The sequence below is a fragment of the Pseudophryne corroboree genome, chromosome 3 (genome assembly GCF_028390025.1).
Source record: "Pseudophryne corroboree isolate aPseCor3 chromosome 3, aPseCor3.hap2, whole genome shotgun sequence".
NCBI classification, from domain to species: domain Eukaryota; kingdom Metazoa; phylum Chordata; class Amphibia; order Anura; family Myobatrachidae; genus Pseudophryne; species Pseudophryne corroboree.
This window is the reverse complement of record NC_086446.1, coordinates 5,091,645-5,109,559: the sequence shown is the minus strand read 5'-3', so window position 1 is coordinate 5,109,559 and position 17,915 is coordinate 5,091,645. Positions and strand designations below refer to the sequence as shown.

The following is a 17,915-nucleotide window of genomic DNA, read 5'->3' as shown; positions in this document are numbered from 1 at the left end:
AATCACAATTATCCCGTACTTGAATGATATCCTTATAAAGGCGAGATCCAAGGAGAAATTACTGAAAAATGTTGTCCTTTCACTGACGATTCTGCAACAACACGGTTGGCTCCTAAATTTGCCAAAATCACAGTTGGATCCGACAGTAAGGCTGTCGTTCCTGGGTATGATTCTGGATACAGAATTGCAGAGAGTTTTTCTTTCAGTGGAAAAGGCTCTGGAAATATAGAACATGGTAAAACAGATTCTGAAACCAGCAAAGGTGTCAGTTCTTCAATGCACTCGGTTGTTGGGGAAGATGGTGGCGGCCTACGAGTCCATTCCGTATGGCAGGTTCCATGTCAGGGTGTTTCAGTGGGACCTGTTGGACAAGTGCGGGTCTCACCTGGACATGCACTGGAAAATAATTCTATCTCCCAGGACCAGAATCTCCCTTTTATGGTGGCTGCACAGTTCTCACCTTCTGGAGGGACGCAGGTTCGGGATTCAAGATTGGATCCTGGTGACCACAGATGCAAGCCTCCGAGGCTGGGGTGCAGTCACACAGGGAAGAAATTTTCAGTGAAAGTGGTCAAGCCAGGAAGCTTGTCTATACATAAACATTCTGGAATGGAATTAAGAGCCATTTACAACGGCATACTGCAAGCAGAACATCTTCTTCGAGGTCTGCCTGTCTTGATTCAGTCAGACAACGTGACAGCAGTGGCATACGTAAACCGCCAGGGCGGAACATGGAGCAGAGCGGCGATGGCCTAGGCCACGAAGATTCTTCGCTGGGCGGAAAGACATTCCAGCGCTCTGTCAGCAGTCTTCATTCCAGGAGTGGACAACTGGTAAGCAGGCTTCCTCAGCAGACACGATCTCCATCCAGGAGAGTGGGGTCTCCATCAAGAGGTCTTTGCAGAAGTGACAAGTAGTTGGGGAGTTCCTCAAGTAGACATGATGGCGTCCCGCCTCAACAAGAAACTTCAGAGATATTGTTCCAGGTCAAGGGACCCTCAAGCGATAGCGGTGGACGCCCTAGTGACACCGTAGGTGTTTCCGTCGGTATATGTGTTCCCTCCACTTCCACTCATTCCAAAGGTGATAAAAAATTATAAGAAGAACAAGGGTTCAGGCGATACTCATTGTTCCGGATTGGCCAAGAAGGGCCTGGTATCCAGATCTTCAGGAGTTGCTCATAGAAGATCCCTGGCCTCTTCCTCTTCGGGAGGACCTGCTGCAACAGGGGCCGTACGTGTATCAAGACTTACCGTGGATGCGTTTGACAGCGTGGCGGTTGAATGCCAAATCCTAGCCCGGAAGGGTATTCCCGGTGAAGTCATTCCCACACTTCTTCAGGCTAGAAAAGAAGTAACGGCAAAGGATTACCACCGTATTTGGAGAAAATATGTGTCTTGGTGTGAATCCAAGAAGGCTTCTACGGAAGAATTCCAACTGGGGCGTTTGCTCCATTTTTTGTAAGCAGGTGTGGATGCGGGCCTAAAGTTAGGCTCCATTAAAGTACAGATTTCGGCCTGGTCAATCTTTTTTTCAGAAAGAATTGGCCTCCCTTCCAGAAGATCAGACCTTCGTGAAAGGCGTGCTACACATCCAACCTCCATTTGTGCCTCCTGTGGCACCGTGGGATCTTAATGTGGTGTTGTAGTTCCTGCAGTTGCATTGGTTTGAACCTTTGCGCAAGGTTGAGTTAAAATTCCTTAGTTGGAAAGTAGTCATGTTGTTGGCCTTGGTGTCCGCAAGGCGAGTGTCTGTGTTGACGGCTTTGTCTCACAAAAGCCCCTATTTAATCTTCCATGCTGATAGAGCGGAGTTGAGAACTCGTCAGCAATTTCTGCCAAAAGTGGGTTCATCATTTCACGTGAACCACCCTATTGTGGTGCCAGTGGCTACTGATGCCTTGGCGGAATCAAAGTCTCTCGATGTGACCAGAGCTTTGAAGATCTATGTCGCCAGAACGGCTCAGATTAGGAAAACAGAGGCTCTGTTTGTCCTGTGGGCTCCCAACAAGATTGTGGCTCCTGCTTCTAAGCAGACTATTGCGTGCTGGATATGTAATACGATTCAGCAGGCTCATTCTACGGCAGGATTGCCGTTACCGAAAACGGTGAAAGCCCATTCTACCAGGAAGGTGGGCTCATCCTGGGCGGCTGCCCGAGGGGTCTCGGCGTTACAACTTTGCCGAGCTACTACTTGGTCGGGTTCAAACACCTTTGGGAAGTTTTCCAAGTTTGATACCCTGGCTGAAGAGGTCCTCTTGTTTGGTCAATCGGTGCTGCAGAGGCACTCTCCCGCCCGTTCTAGAGATTTGGTATAAACCCCATGGTTCTTGAAGCATCCCCAGCATCCTCTAGGACGTATGAGAAAATAGGATTTTAATACCTACCGGTAAATCCTTTTCTCTTAGTCCGTAGAGGATGCTGGGCGCCCGTCCCAGTGCGTGCTGTATCTGCAGTTTGGTTATAGTTGCGCTCAGGTTGCGTTGAGTGTAGTCACTCTGTGACTGTTGTTGGTCATGCCGTTGCATGCGTTGTTGTTGAATGCCAGGTTGTACGGTGTGTTAGCGGTGTGAGCTGATATGTATCTCACCTTAGTTTTAAAATAATTAAATAAATCCTTTTCCTCGAAATGTCCGTCTCCCTGGGCACAGTACCTATAACTGGAGTCTGGAGGAGGGGCATAGAGGGAGGATCCAGTTCACACCCATTCAAAGTCTTATAGTGTGCCCATGTCTCCTGCAGATTCCGTCTATACCCCATGGTTCTTGAAGCATCCCCAGCATCCTCTACAGACTAAGAGAAAATTATTTACCAGTAGGTATTAAAATCCTATTTTTTTCCTCCTACAATGCCTTGGGACTTATTTGTAGTCCTCAAAGCCCTTCATGTTGCCCCATTTGAACCACTTAATAAGGTGGATCTTAAATGGTTGACCGCTAAAGTTCTCTTTCTACTGGCTATGGTGTCAGCTAAAAGAGTGTCAGATTTAGGGGCATTGTCATGTCGTTCCCCATTTCTGTTTTTTTTTTTTTTTTTAAATCCAGATAAAGCAGTTCTCAGAACTAGATCTGGGTGTCTTCCTAAGGTGGTGTCTAAGTTCCACCTTAATTAAGAAATTGTAGTCCCGGCTTTTCAGGTACCAGGCTTTTCTCCGGGAGATGCATCGCTGGACGTGGTCCTTGCCTTAAGGATCTATGTGGATTGTACCAGTGCCATCAGAAAGACAGATTCTCTCTTCATTCTCTACGGATTTCACAAGAGAGGATGGCCTGCTGATAAGCAGACACTGGCAAGATGGCTTCGGATGACCTTTTCAGAAGCATATTCTCAGGCTGATCTCCCTGTTCCGGCTAATGTCTCTGCTCACTCTACTCGTAAGGTAGGTCCTTCATGGGCAGCAGAACGTGGTGTTTCGGCAGAACAGATATGTAAGGCAGCCACATGGTATTCCATTAACACATTCATTAGACATTATGCCTTGGATACTTCTGACTCTCATGATGCTGAATTCGGGCGTAAGGTTCTCCTGTCCAATCAGGAGCGTCCACACCACTAAAAATTGGATAACCTGTGGACCCTGCCGGAGAAATATACGTTATGGTAAGAACTTACCCTAGATAACAGTATTTCACCTAAGTCCACAAGCTTCCACAAGGATCCCACCCTGACGCACCTGATTTGAGAATCTTTATACTCACTAACCTCTTCCCTCTTGCGTGTTCTACTCGCCTGAATAGGGTTCTACATGATGCTCCTACCTAAATTCTTTGGAATACAACTGATTTGCCTGAGACAGTGGTCGGGGATATATGGACGGGCCCGTTGCATCCTGGGAGGACTGAAAGCTTGTGATAGTTTGGTGCCAATCCGCTGTCGCTCCATCAGTATCCCATTGTTATCCTGTGGAAACCAGTGGACATAGGAGAAATACCGTTAACAACGGTAAGTTCTTACCATAGCGTATATTTTAGTTTGTTCTTAATTATATTTAATGTAAGGTTCTTAAATGTATGAATGTGAAGAAAAAAAAATAATCAGGTGTAAATAAAAAAAATTGGCATTCGCTTTCCCCCCCCCCCCCCATGATCATCGGGCCTGGTACATCTCACCCCTAGGCCACGCAACTCAGGTTTAAATATAAGCAGTAATCCATCTCAATTGGTTTTGCTTATGCTGTATTGTCTACAGGACTTTGACACTCGCATAACCCTAACGCCAATGAACCATTGCTTTAACACGTAAGTTTGCGTCTGTATACTCTATTTTTATTTATGTTTGTGTGATGCCGCACATCAGACAGTATTGTACAGTAAGCTGTAAAGCTTTGTACTGTACTGTACACTAAGTGAATAGACCATTTGTCAGGACTGTACTGCATATAAGAGTATGGTATCTCCAATTTCCTGATTTGACTTCCTGTCTGACTGTTGGTCGGTGTGTATAACATTTTAGTTGTCACTGGCCATTTGCCAGGGCTTGCAAAGAGTACACTATAATAGTATGATTACTGTACTGTACTGTACTGTATATCCATCTGCTGCTATTTACACTACAGTACTGGATTAGTGGAGCAGCCACCCAGTGGTGAAGATGTATATTGCATGCTGTGTATGTTGTCACACCTTAACAAGCCTTTCCGCACTGAGCTATAGCTAAGGCTCAACAAATACTCTGTTTAGGTGGAGAAACTGCAACGATTAGGCAGGCTCCATCTGTTTATCTAAAGAATACAGGAACATGACTGGGGAGGTGAGGGTATATGGGAGTGTATGCATTGATATTTGGTGTCTACCCGATACACAGGATTACACAGTAGTGAGGAAGACATCCGTTGAGTGGGAGACACCCAGCAGTTAACCCCAAGTGTCACAAGGACTGAGCAGGACACAGAGCCCCATCACGGTGCCTCCACCTCACTCATTGATACATGAGACGCACAATGACCAGACGATCCTGGAACTCACCAACAAGATCATTCAGCTGCTGACTGGAGAGGTGACTGCTGGGAATAGGACACCATACAGTAACACCGGGGGATGTGTCTGGGTGATGACTGGAGAGGTGACTGATGGGAATGGGACATTATACAGTAACACCAGGGGATGTGTCTGGGTGATGACTGGAGAGGTGACTGCCGGGATGGGGCATTATACAGTAACAACGGAGATATGTCTGGAGAGGTGACTGCTGGGAATGGGGCATTATACAGTAACACCAGGGGATGTGTCTGGGTGATGACTGGAGAGGTGACTGCCGGGATGGGGCATTATACAGTAACAACGGAGATATGTCTGGGTGATGACTGGAGAGGTGACTGCTGGGAATGGGGTTATTATACAGTAACACCAGGGGATGTGTCCGGATGGTGACTGGAGAGGTGACTGCTGGGAATGGGGCATTATACAGTAACACCAGGGGATGTGTCTGGATGATGACTGGAGAGGTGACTGCTGGGAATGGGACATTATACAGTAACACCAGGGGATGTGTCTGGGTGATGACTGGAGAGGTGACTGCCGGGATGGGGCATTATACAGTAACAACGGAGATATGTCTGGAGAGGTGACTGCTGGGAATGGGGCATTATACAGTAACACCAGGGGATGTGTCTGGGTGATGACTGGGAAGGTGACTGCCGAGAATGGGACATTATACAGTAACAACGGAGATATGTCTGGGTGATGACTGGAGAGATGACTGCTGGTAATGGGGTTATTATACAGTAACACCAGGGATTGTGTCTGGATGATGACTGGGGAGGTGACTGCTGGGAATGGGACATTATACAGTAACACTGGGGGATGTGTCTGGGTGATGACTGGAGAGGTGACTGCTGGGAATGGGGTTATTATACAGTAACACCAGGGGACGTGTCTGGGTGATGACTGGAGAGGTGACTGCCGGGATGGGGCATTATACAGTAACAACGGAGATATGTCTGGAGAGGTGACTGCTGGGAATGGGGCATTATACAGTAACACCAGGGGATGTGTCTGGGTGATGACTGGAGAGGTGACTGATGGGAATGGGACATTATACAGTAACACCAGGGGATGTGTCTGGGTGATGACTGGAGAGGTGACTGCCGGGATGGGGCATTATACAGTAACAACGGAGATATGTCTGGAGAGGTGACTGCTGGGAATGGGGCATTATACAGTAACACCAGGGGATGTGTCTGGGTGATGACTGGAGAGGTGACTGCCGGGATGGGGCATTATACAGTAACAACGGAGATATGTCTGGGTGATGACTGGAGAGGTGACTGCTGGGAATGGGGTTATTATACAGTAACACCAGGGGATGTGTCCGGATGGTGACTGGAGAGGTGACTGCTGGGAATGGGGCATTATACAGTAACACCAGGGGATGTGTCTGGATGATGACTGGAGAGGTGACTGCTGGGAATGGGACATTATACAGTAACACCAGGGGATGTGTCTGGGTGATGACTGGAGAGGTGACTGCCGGGATGGGGCATTATACAGTAACAACGGAGATATGTCTGGAGAGGTGACTGCTGGGAATGGGGCATTATACAGTAACACCAGGGGATGTGTCTGGGTGATGACTGGAGAGGTGACTGCCGGGATGGGGCATTATACAGTAACAACGGAGATATGTCTGGGTGATGACTGGAGAGGTGACTGCTGGGAATGGGGTTATTATACAGTAACACCAGGGGATGTGTCCGGATGGTGACTGGAGAGGTGACTGCTGGGAATGGGGCATTATACAGTAACACCAGGGGATGTGTCTGGATGATGACTGGAGAGGTGACTGCTGGGAATGGGGCATTATACAGTAACACCAGGGGGTGTGTCTGGGTGATGACTGGAGAGGTGGCTGCTGGGAATGGGACATTATATAGTAACACAAGGGGATGTGTCTGGGTGATGACTGGAGAGGTGACTGCCGGGATGGGGCATTATACAGTAACAACGGAGATATGTCTGGAGAGGTGACTGCTGGGAATGGGGCATTATACAGTAACACCAGGGGATGTGTCTGGGTGATGACTGGAGAGGTGACTGCCGGGATGGGGCATTATACAGTAACAACGGAGATATGTCTGGGTGATGACTGGAGAGGTGACTTCTGGGAATGGGGTTATTATACAGTAACACCAGGGGATGTGTCCGGATGGTGACTGGAGAGGTGACTGCTGGGAATGGGGCATTATACAGTAACACCAGGGGATGTGTCTGGATGATGACTGGAGAGGTGACTGCTGGGAATGGGGCATTATACAGTAACACCAGGGGGTGTGTCTGGGTGATGACTGGAGAGGTGGCTGCTGGGAATGGGACATTATATAGTAACACAAGGGGATGTGTCTGGGTGATGACTGGAGAGGTGACTGCTGGGAATGGGGTTATTATACAGTAACACCAGGGATTGTGTCTGGGTGATAACTGGGGAGGTGACTGCCATGAATGGGGCATTATACAGTAACACCAGGGGATGTGTCTGTGTGATGACTGGAGAAGTGACTGCTGGGAATGGGACATTATACAGTAACACCAGGGGACATGTCTGGGTGATGACTGGAGAGGTGACTGCTGGGAATGGGGTTATTATACAGTAACACCAGGGATTGTGTCTGGGTGATGACTGGGAAGGTGACTGCCGAGAATGGGACATTATACAGTAACAACGGAGATATGTCTGGGTGATGACTGGAGAGATGACTGCTGGTAATGGGGTTATTATACAGTAACACCAGGGATTGTGTCTGGATGATGACTGGGGAGGTGACTGCTGGGAATGGGACATTATACAGTAACACTGGGGGATGTGTCTGGGTGATGACTGGAGAGGTGACTGCTGGGAATGGGGCATTATACAGTAACACCAGGGGACGTGTCTGGGTGGTGACTGGAGAGGTAACTGCTGGGAATGGGGTTATTATACAGTAACACCAGGGGACGTGTCTGGGTGGTGACTGCTGGGAATGGGGCATTATACAGTAACACCAGGGGACGTGTCTGGGTGGTGACTGGAGAGGTGACTGCCGGGAATGGGGCATTATACAGTAACACCAGGGGATGTGTCTGGGTGATGACTGGAGAGGTGACTGCTGGGAATGGGACATTATACAGTAACACTGGGGGATGTGTCTGGGTGATGACTGGAGAGGTGACTGCTGGGAATGGGGCATTATACAGTAACACCAGGGGACGTGTCTGGGTGGTGACTGGAGAGGTGACTGCTGGGAATGGGACATTATACAGTAACACTGGGGGATGTGTCTGGGTGATGACTGGAGAGGTGACTGCTGGGAATGGGGCATTATACAGTAACACCAGGTGATGTGTCTGGGTGGTGACTGGAGAGGTGACTGCTGGGATTGGGACATTATACAGTAACACCAGGGGACGTGTCTGGGTGGTGACTGGAGAGGTGACTGCTGGGAATGGGGTTATTATACAGTAACACCAGGGATTGTGTCTGGGTGATGACTGGGAAGGTGACTGCAGAGAATGGGACATTATACAGTAACAACGGAGATATGTCTGGGGGATGACTGGAGAGGTGACTGCTGGGAATGGGACATTATACAGTAACACCAGGGATTGTGTCTGGATGATGACTGGGGAGGTGACTGCTGGGAATGGGACATTATACAGTAACACCAGGGGATGTGTCTGGGTGATGACTTTATCACTGTGTGTGTCAGGTTCCTATAAGGTGTCAGGATGTCACTGTCTATGTCTCCATGCAGGAGGGGGAGTATATAGAGGAACACAGATGTCTGTACAAGGACGTGTTGATGGAGAATCACCGGCCCCTCACATCACTGGGTAAGAGGAGACTGTCATGTATTGTACAGGGGAGAGCAGGTATGGGGGCCTCTATATACACCCCACCTGATAATCACATATATACACTGTACTCAATCACTGTGTGTTTCTTACAGATGGACCCAGTAACAGAGATACCCCAGAGAGATGTCCACACCCTCTGTATTCCCAGGATTGTACAGTGGAAAATCACAGGATCCCACGGGATGATCAGGTAGGTGGGATTTAGGGTCTCACCAATATACCAAAGTGACTGTCACTATATGATCTGTAGAGAAGCTGTGTGTCTAATACTCTGGTATTTTAAAGTTTTGTTGTTTTGTGGTTTATTTAGGGAGAACATTTGACTGATAAGAAGGTCCATAATATACAGGGAGAAGACGAGACATATGTCACTGATATAAAGGCAGAAGATATAGAGGGAGAAGAAGAGATGTATGTGACTGATATGAAGGCAGACGATATAGAGGGAGAAGAAGAGACGTATGTAACTGATATGAAGGCAGAAGATATAGATGGAGAAGAAGAGACTTATGTGACTGATATGAAGGCAGAAGATATAGAGGGAGAAGATGAGACGTATGTAACTGATATGAAGGCAGAAGATATAGAGGGAGAAGAAGAGACTTATGTGACTGATATGAAGGCAGAAGATATAGAGGGAGAAGATGAGACGTATGTAACTGATATGAAGGCAGAAGATATAGAGGGAGAAGATGAGACGTATGTAACTGATATGAAGGCAGAAGATATAGAGGGAGAAGAAGAGCCGTATGTGACTGATATGAAGGCAGAAGATATAGAGGGAGAAGAAGAGACGTATGTGACTGATATGAAGGCAGAAGATACAGGGGGAGAAGAAGAGACGTATGTGAGGGGTGATCAGCAGTGTAAGGAGGAGGAAATCCCTACAGATATCAGCACAGGTGAGTAATAAACACTTGTTACAGAAAAGAGTCACATATTCTCTGTTACGAGGACTACTGTGTGCTATGGGCTATCTGGTGGTTCTTGGTGACGCTCACACAATTACCCTTGCCCAGCAGTCTTTTAGCCTCCTGCAGCCAAAAACTTTGCCTATAGTAGCCGCCTTTCCTGGGTGAATTAGGTCCACCCCGTACTCAGAGGTCCTCAGGTTTTATGTGTAGACAAGGCAGCTATTTGGAGGCTGGGCAAGAGTAGGTTGCAGTACGGTGAGACTTTCACTGAACCCTACCTAAATACTGCTGCACTACACAGATAGAGAGATACAATCTAATGCACATGAGTGCAACAGTGCACAGGTTGGAATACAAATTTAACACAAGCAGTTAGTAACAAGACCGTGTATACATGCAACAATGCACAGGGTGTTATTAGCAACCAAACACTGTATTTAAGCAACTATGCATAAGGTGGAGACAATAAAGAAATATAGGCAACAACAGTGCCTATGTGGAAATTCCACACCAAATCCTGAGTACAAGGCTTGCTGTATCCGATCAGGAAAGCAGTCAGAAAGGGTCTCAGAATCACGGGTGGTATTAGCAACTAAGTACAAGCAATTAATAATTTAGCAGTGAGTTCCTTAAGGAGCTTGGCAGAGCAAGGCAAAGTACAGATAACAAGATTACTTAGCTGCAGGAGTCCACTGGATTCCAGGCAAGGCCGGACAAAGCAAGCTAAGGCTGGAGCTGTCTGAAAGTACTTCCAGGCTAGGTCTCACATACACAGTCAGAAGCTCAGGTTACAGGTAATGAACTCAGGATTCTGGCAGGACAGAGTACACAGGATTCAAATTGGACTGGGTATCTCAGGTAATGTAATAGCACCAACTGCACAGGTAAAAGATACCACCATAGTACAGGGACTCTGACACAGGTACAATCAAGAACAAAGAGCTATAACCGGCCTCAAGTGAAGCGCGAGTTGGGTAATAAAAACTAAAAAAAAACAATCAGGATTGCTAGAAAACCAGACACAAGGTAATGTCCTAATTATATGACAGTTGAGATTGCACAGGCCACACATACAGGAGAAAGGCTGCAGTTACACAGACTCATCAAAGGTGGCCCGCAACAGTACCCTAAACAAGTACATGAGAAAACCTGGAATGCTAACAGAAATACAACAGACTCACAATATAAAAACATAAACCGTGTCAGCGTCCGGAGTCTTACCGGTACGCGGGACTGGCTTCCTTGGAGATGTGCGGGCAGCGGCGGAGGTGGGCTGCTGCGCCGGATACATAGGCAGCAGTAGCGGCGGTGAGGGGGTCCGCTCGTGGCAGCGGGACGTCGCTACAGTGTGTCGCTCTTGCTGAGCCGTTGCTAGGAGACCAGGGGCAGTGAGCAATGTGGCTTTGCAAAAAGGTCTGCATTACTGGGCGCCGCCATGTTGGAGACCAAGTTTTGAGCATAGTTCCTGTTTCCTGTCTCTTCCAGCCAATCCAGGGAAGCTCTCCCTATAAAAGGGGGCTGGTTTAGGACAGGGATGCCAGTGCTTCAAGTTACAACCCTGTTGTAGGTGCTTTAGCCTGTGCTCCCAGGATTCCTGCTGTATTCTGGTTCCTCCTGATCCTGCTTGGTCGGTTCTCTGTTGCTGCTGCAGCCCTGCCGTTTCTACCCTGCTACTGCCTGTGGAAGTGCCCCTGGAAAACCCGGTCCAGTAAGACTCTTTGGGCACAGTCGGCCCCTGGGTCTTCTGCCTAGTCTTTCAAGCCACACTCCACAGATCTCCTTCACCAGCCACGCCTTTGTACCACCGACCACCGCCTGCAGATTATTATCTTCAGCCTCGTTTTCCAAACCACAGTCCTTGTCTCCAGCCACGTCTTCAACCATGATCCACAGTTCATCATCTACAGTCTCGTCTTTCAAATCACAGTCCACAGTTCTTTGCCTCCAGCCACGTCTTAACAATCGTGCTCCAGCTTCGGTTCTCTACCTCAGCCCTGTACATAATAAATACATTCCATTGACTCTCAAACCCTGCCTACATTCTTCATTGCTCCGTGTCCCATGCAAAGGAACTATATCCAGCCCCCTCATCTGGTTCATTCACATCCTGCTACCTCCTCGGGCAAATCTCAGCTGCCGGATCCTTAAACTCTGCTAGACGTGACAAACAGAATGCAAAAAGGAATGAGCCACAGCGGTGGCTCATTACATTCTCCTTGTTTAATCACTACAGCAGTCTCTTATTCCACAACTTTCTCTGTCAGACTAATGAGAATGATTCTGCCCAGTGGGGGGAGTCGGGAGCCATCAGCCCCTGTTAGACTCCTGCTGTCCTCCTAATTTTGGACTAGCTTCTTAACTGGACTGGGACCGTCTGGAATGATACCAAAGTCAGGTTTCAACTGACACTGGATTCTTGCAGACAATAGCAGCCGCTAGGAAAATATAACTTAACCCCCTCCCAGCCCCCTGAAAGTGTACCCGGTGCCTGCGGAGCTGTAAAAAGGAAAGTCACAATGTTTCCGATGTCCCCTATGTTTGAAAACACGATTCTCTTTCTGGCACAGGGCACCAAAATGTCTAGTTACGGCACTGGGACTGTAGAAGGTGATGTGCTCCCTTATGTCATATAGCCGGAGGGGCAGATATAAGTTCCATGTACACAGCTGGTGCAGATAGAAGGGTATTAGTGTGTGAGGGCTTCCTATAGCTATGAGTCTGGGGAGCTTGTACCTTGTTCAGCTCATTACCACCTATAACACCAGGCGGCCACTACACAGCAATGACTGACAACGATGGCTCCCTCAACGGTCATGGTGCCATCTCTCTTAGCATACATATATTTCATGGCCAGCAGGCTTGGTGTCAGCTATCATGTAACCACTACCCACTACTCGCGTCTCACCTTTCTAATGCACCTTCCTGCGGTATCGCTTTGTACTCATACCTAAACGTCCTCTGATCGTAGACTGGGCATTCCTGGACTACTAAGTGGGAATGATCACCACTTATCATTTTTCAGACTCGCTGGTTTTAAGGTAGTCACATGCATCGTTTCCTAGGCTTCTCCGGATCCCCTTAGATGCTTCACACCAGGGCCTGTTAAGGACGAAACGCGCAAGAACATGGCCACTCCTCCTCATCACTTATTTCAGCAGAGCCTGACATTTGGACCTCCATATTTAGAACTGTTGTCTTTCGAGTGGAATACTGCTCCATCATATGGTGCAAGGAAGCACCAGTGGGTTTAAGTATGAGAATTTAATCTCTTGTACCCATGTGATATGGCAGACTCTGTCTAAGGGGCATTGTGGAGATCCAAATCATGACCTACAGATAAACTACACAGATTATATTTCTACTAGTAGCAGTATTTTAGCACAGATATTTTTGGTGTCTAAATTTTACCCAAACCCCATTCCCTTCTCATTATTCACTAAACAATATCACTCTAAATTCTGTTTAATTTCTGGGGGAATCTCCTTCTGTTAGGTCCAGATGGGATCACATAGACCTCTTCCGATCTTCCACTGGTATACGTATCTGGTACCTATGTCTGGTATGCATTTAGCATTCTAATAGGCCCTAAACACTGGGCGATAATACTCAAAGATATGAACGATCTTGTTCATTAATGAACGAGAGTCCATTCATATCTTTGTGGAGGCACCAGTGATGAACGATGCGCGGCCCCACGCTCATTCATTGCTGGTGCCCCGTTGGCTGTGCATGCAGGCCAATATGGACGATCTCATCCATATTTGCCTGCACTTCTATGGAGCCGTGTGACGGGTCGGCCGTATCCGCAGTCGGGCAGCTCTGCGGCGGATCGCTCAATGTGTAGGGCCCATTAGACATGTTTTAAAGGCATTACACTAACTCACAGGTTCTCAAACTCGGTCCTCAGGACCCCACACAGTGCATGTTTTGCAGGTCTCCTCACAGAATCACAAGTGAAATAATTAGCTCCACCTGTGGTCCTTTTAAAATGTGTTAGTGAATAACGAATACACCTGTGCACCTGCTGGGTTACCTGCAAAACATGCACTGTGTGGGGTCCTGAGGACCGAGTTTGAGAACCACTGCACTAACTGGTACTTTTGGTTTGCACCAAATAGATAGAGAGATAGATAGATAGATATATACACCCATAGACACTGCTTTTGGGGACTAACCCCACCTTTTTGGAGCACTCTTTTAATGAAATAATTATAAAAATAATAAGTAAAGATATAATTTTTATAGTTAAAACGTAGCTTTTATTTCTTACCAAGATAATATTAATGGGGAAAAGAAAAATGATAAAAATGTATTATACGTAATTGTATCCCCTATCATGAAGAAAATCATACACATAGGTGAATTTCGTTCCTACATGGAGCGATTGAAATCACAGCTCTCCACCTGAGTTGAATTACTGAATGCGTACCCCGATGTGACCTAAGTAGCATAGGTTCTAAATCACATTAGGTAGACTCTTGCAGAGTCTTAGAACTTACTACAAAGTAGTGCGTAATAACACTAGTGCAATATAGCCCAAATATTTATCTAGGACTTGCCTTTTGATGTATACTAGCTGGTTTCTACTTCAAATTATTTATATATATGTTTAATAATAATTTTTTTCTTGTCTGGTGCAGGATTAAAACTCTTGGTTTAGTAGATAGATACACCCATCAGACATAACCATAAAACCACTGACAGGTAAAGTGAATAACATTTATTATCTCAGGCACCAAGAGTGAACATACAGTTACTATTGAGTCTTGAAAAATAGGCAGGTGTAGGGATCTGAGAGACTTTAACAAGGTCCAGATTGTGATGGCTAGAGGACTAGGTCAGAGCATCTCCAAAATTGCAGTTTTTTGGGGGTGTTTCCAGTATGCAATGGTTAGTACCTACCAAAAATGGTCCAAGAAAGGACAACCAGCGACAAGGTAGTGGATGCCCAAAGCTCATTAACATAGAACCATAGAATTTGATGGCAGATAAAAACCATTTGGCACATCTAGTATGCCCCTCATTGATGCACATGGGACGTGATGGCTAGCCTATCTGGTCCTGTCCACAGAACAGCTACTGTAGAACAAATGGCTGAAAAAGTTAATGCTGGCTATGATAGAAATGTGTCAGAACACCAAGTGTATTGCCGTTGTTTTGCATATGGGTCTACACAGCTGCAGACCGGTCAGACCACACAAGGTCTAATGACCAAGACTTTCAACATCATCAAGTGTATTACAGAAGATACCGTAACTACCCCACTGACTTTGGGTTTGTAACTAGAGTCTTCAGACCATCAAGATTTACACCAAGACCAAGATTCAAACAAGACAATTCTAGAGGATACCACCATCATTTTAGGTAACCATTCCAATATGAGAAGCAGAACCTTTATCATCACCATATTTTTTTTTTATTTTTTTTTAGAACTAGAAAGTCACATCGGCTTACCACAAAGGTTCAGATTTTTAACCACATAGGAACAGATTTTTCTCTCTTGGGAACCAAGAGAAGTGTGGAGGATACAGAGGAACTAGAAGTGGAAGAAGGAAATCTATCCAAATGAAGAGTGAGACTGTATCAGAGATAAATGTCACAGAATCAAGAGTATTTAATATTTTATTTCTATGTTTAAGTGACCTTGAATTAAACACAAGTCTATTCTGCATAAAGTCTTACATTTGCTCTTTGACACAGCTTGATCCATTTTAAAACTTACATTGATGAATGCCAACAAGTATATTAGCAATCTAGCTTTGAGAAGATATTTCCTGAGCAATGATGCAGCATTTAGGAATTCGGAAAATACTGAACCTTTATCACAAAATTTCACTCCTAATTTGAATTAACAATTTAACCTTAACGCAACATTTGCAAAAGGGAGTTATCTAGAGATATTTCACAATTTGATCCAGAGAGATCTTGACTAAATAAAGCCCACAAATCTGATGATGAATCTCAATGAAAATCCACTGACTTTGGGTGTATATCTAGAGTCTTCAAAACATCCAGCTTTCCTCTAAGACCAAGATTCAACAAGACCATCCTAGAAGATACCACCATCATTTAGTTAACCATTCCAATATGAGAAGCAGAACCTTTATCATCGCCTGATGTTTTTTTTAGACCTAGATAGACGTGTCAACTTACCACGAAGGAACCGATTTTTACCACTATGAGAAAGTGGATCTAGCATCTCTATTGAGAACCAAGAAGAGTGTGGAAGATAGAGAGGAACTAGAGGAGGAAGAAGGAAATCTATCCAAATGAGTGAGAATGTACTCGAGATAAATGTCACAGGATCAGAAATATTTAATTTAATTGACCTTAAATAAAACACACAGGTCTATTCTGAGTAAGGTCTTACATTTGCCCCTTAACATAGCTTGATCCAGTTTAAAACTTACATTGATGCCCAAAAAAATATTCGCTTTGAAAACATAGTTCCTGAAGAAGGATGCTGCATTTAGGTAGTCTGAAAATACTGAACCCTTCTTATCACAAAATTTCACTCCTACTAATTTGAAAAAACAATGTACCTTTAGGGGTCTATTCAATTAGTGCTGGTGTTTCCAAAAGTCGGAAAAAACGTCACTTGTCGAAAACCACGTGGGTCGGCGGATTAGCCGCGGATCCACAGGTTTTGTCAAATCCTCGGCCTATTCCGACAGGATTTTGGCCTGTTTTCAACAATGCTGATCCAACTTCCAAAAAAGTTGAAACGGGCAAAACCTGCCAGAATTGCCAGAGAATTGAATACTGCACTCTCTACACCGGAGAGGATCCAACATGCATCGAATACCCCCCTCAACCCAACATTTGCAAAAGGACGTTATCTAGAGACATTTCACAATATGATCCAGAGAGATCTCGACTTGGTAAAGCTCACAAATCTGATTATGAAAATCCATGAAAGAACATAAGACCAGCAGACCAATGTGGAGGTACGGTTGTCCTTAATAACAATAGCTATGATAATGAATTAGAAAGATGACTTCACAATAAAAATACATATAATATCCTGGGCACCGATCCAACCAACTCTTATTAATGCCGCCTGTTTTCACATCTGAAAACAGCTTTGGATAAAATGATTCTTTTGAAGACCGAATGTGAATACCTGAGTATTACTCAAATGTGGATGCTACATATGTATTACTTCCATAAACTATACAGAGATAAAAGACATCCCCTGGTTGTCTGATCATTTTATGTATAGACTTCGTGATATCTGCACTTTCCAAATATGTGGACACTTTCCTTCAAAATCAGTGATGAAACGCCCCTCTTATTTAAGAGACGCCACTCAAATTATAGTTAAAATTATTGTTGTGATGTCACATGGTTTGCTTTCCTGGGTTGGGGCTGAAATGCAGTTTGCCGGGGTGCCGGCAGTCAGAATACCGACCGCGGCATCACACTGGTTAAAATCCTGACTGAGGTTGGGAAGCATGCTACCCCTCACCCTCCCTTACTGCAGCCTAAACCCCCCGTAGACCAACCCTACCCCTCCCTGGTGGTGCCTAAACCCAACTTACCTCCCCGCAGCCTGTAAGCCTACCCCTGCAGCCTAAACTTAACCTCCCCCGTGGATTACCTTGCGGTGGCCCGCCAGTTCCTCAGTCAGGATCCCGGCTCTTAGGATGCTGGCATTGTGATTGTTTGGGTGATTATTTCTACGGTTGGGATCCCATTTTCCCTGTGCTCTAGGTATATGGTGTCTTTTCCCGGTTCTTACATTTTAGACGAGGTTCATAAAGATAAACCTCCATAGGGTAGTTGGGAAAGTAAGAGGTATGGTAGACTTACCATTGTTAACTCTCTTCTGCGAAGTACAGAGGCACCAACAGGCAAAGCTTTAGCTATCCCAGGATGCATAGGGGCCTCCTCCATAATCCCACTTCCAGGCACTATGAGCTCAGTTTTGTTAACCAGACCATGATGATGATGTGGATCATCTGAGGTTTGGCCACCACGGCTTGGCAATATGCTCCTGAGATCATTTTATTCTATATAATGTCTTTGAATTCATATTCATAATCTTTGTAATCTTATGTCCTTACTAATTATTGTACTTCTATATATTACTGTGACTTTGTATGGATGTTTTTGATTCTTTTATCTATGAATGTTTGATGTTACATTTTGTACATTTTCTTATAGGGAAACAT

At 45.7% G+C, this 17,915-nt stretch overlaps 1 protein-coding gene across 1 annotated transcript in view; it reads left to right on the top strand.

The window, feature by feature from the left end:
* Window positions 1-17,915, top strand: part of LOC135056882 (oocyte zinc finger protein XlCOF7.1-like) — a 156,868-nt gene that overhangs the window by 45,733 nt on the left and 93,220 nt on the right. Inside the window, exons 4-5 of the mRNA XM_063962625.1 lie at window positions 8,920-9,017; window positions 9,138-9,729. Of these exons, the coding sequence (XP_063818695.1) occupies window positions 8,920-9,017; window positions 9,138-9,729 (690 nt within the window). The remainder of the gene's footprint in view (window positions 1-8,919; window positions 9,018-9,137; window positions 9,730-17,915) is intronic.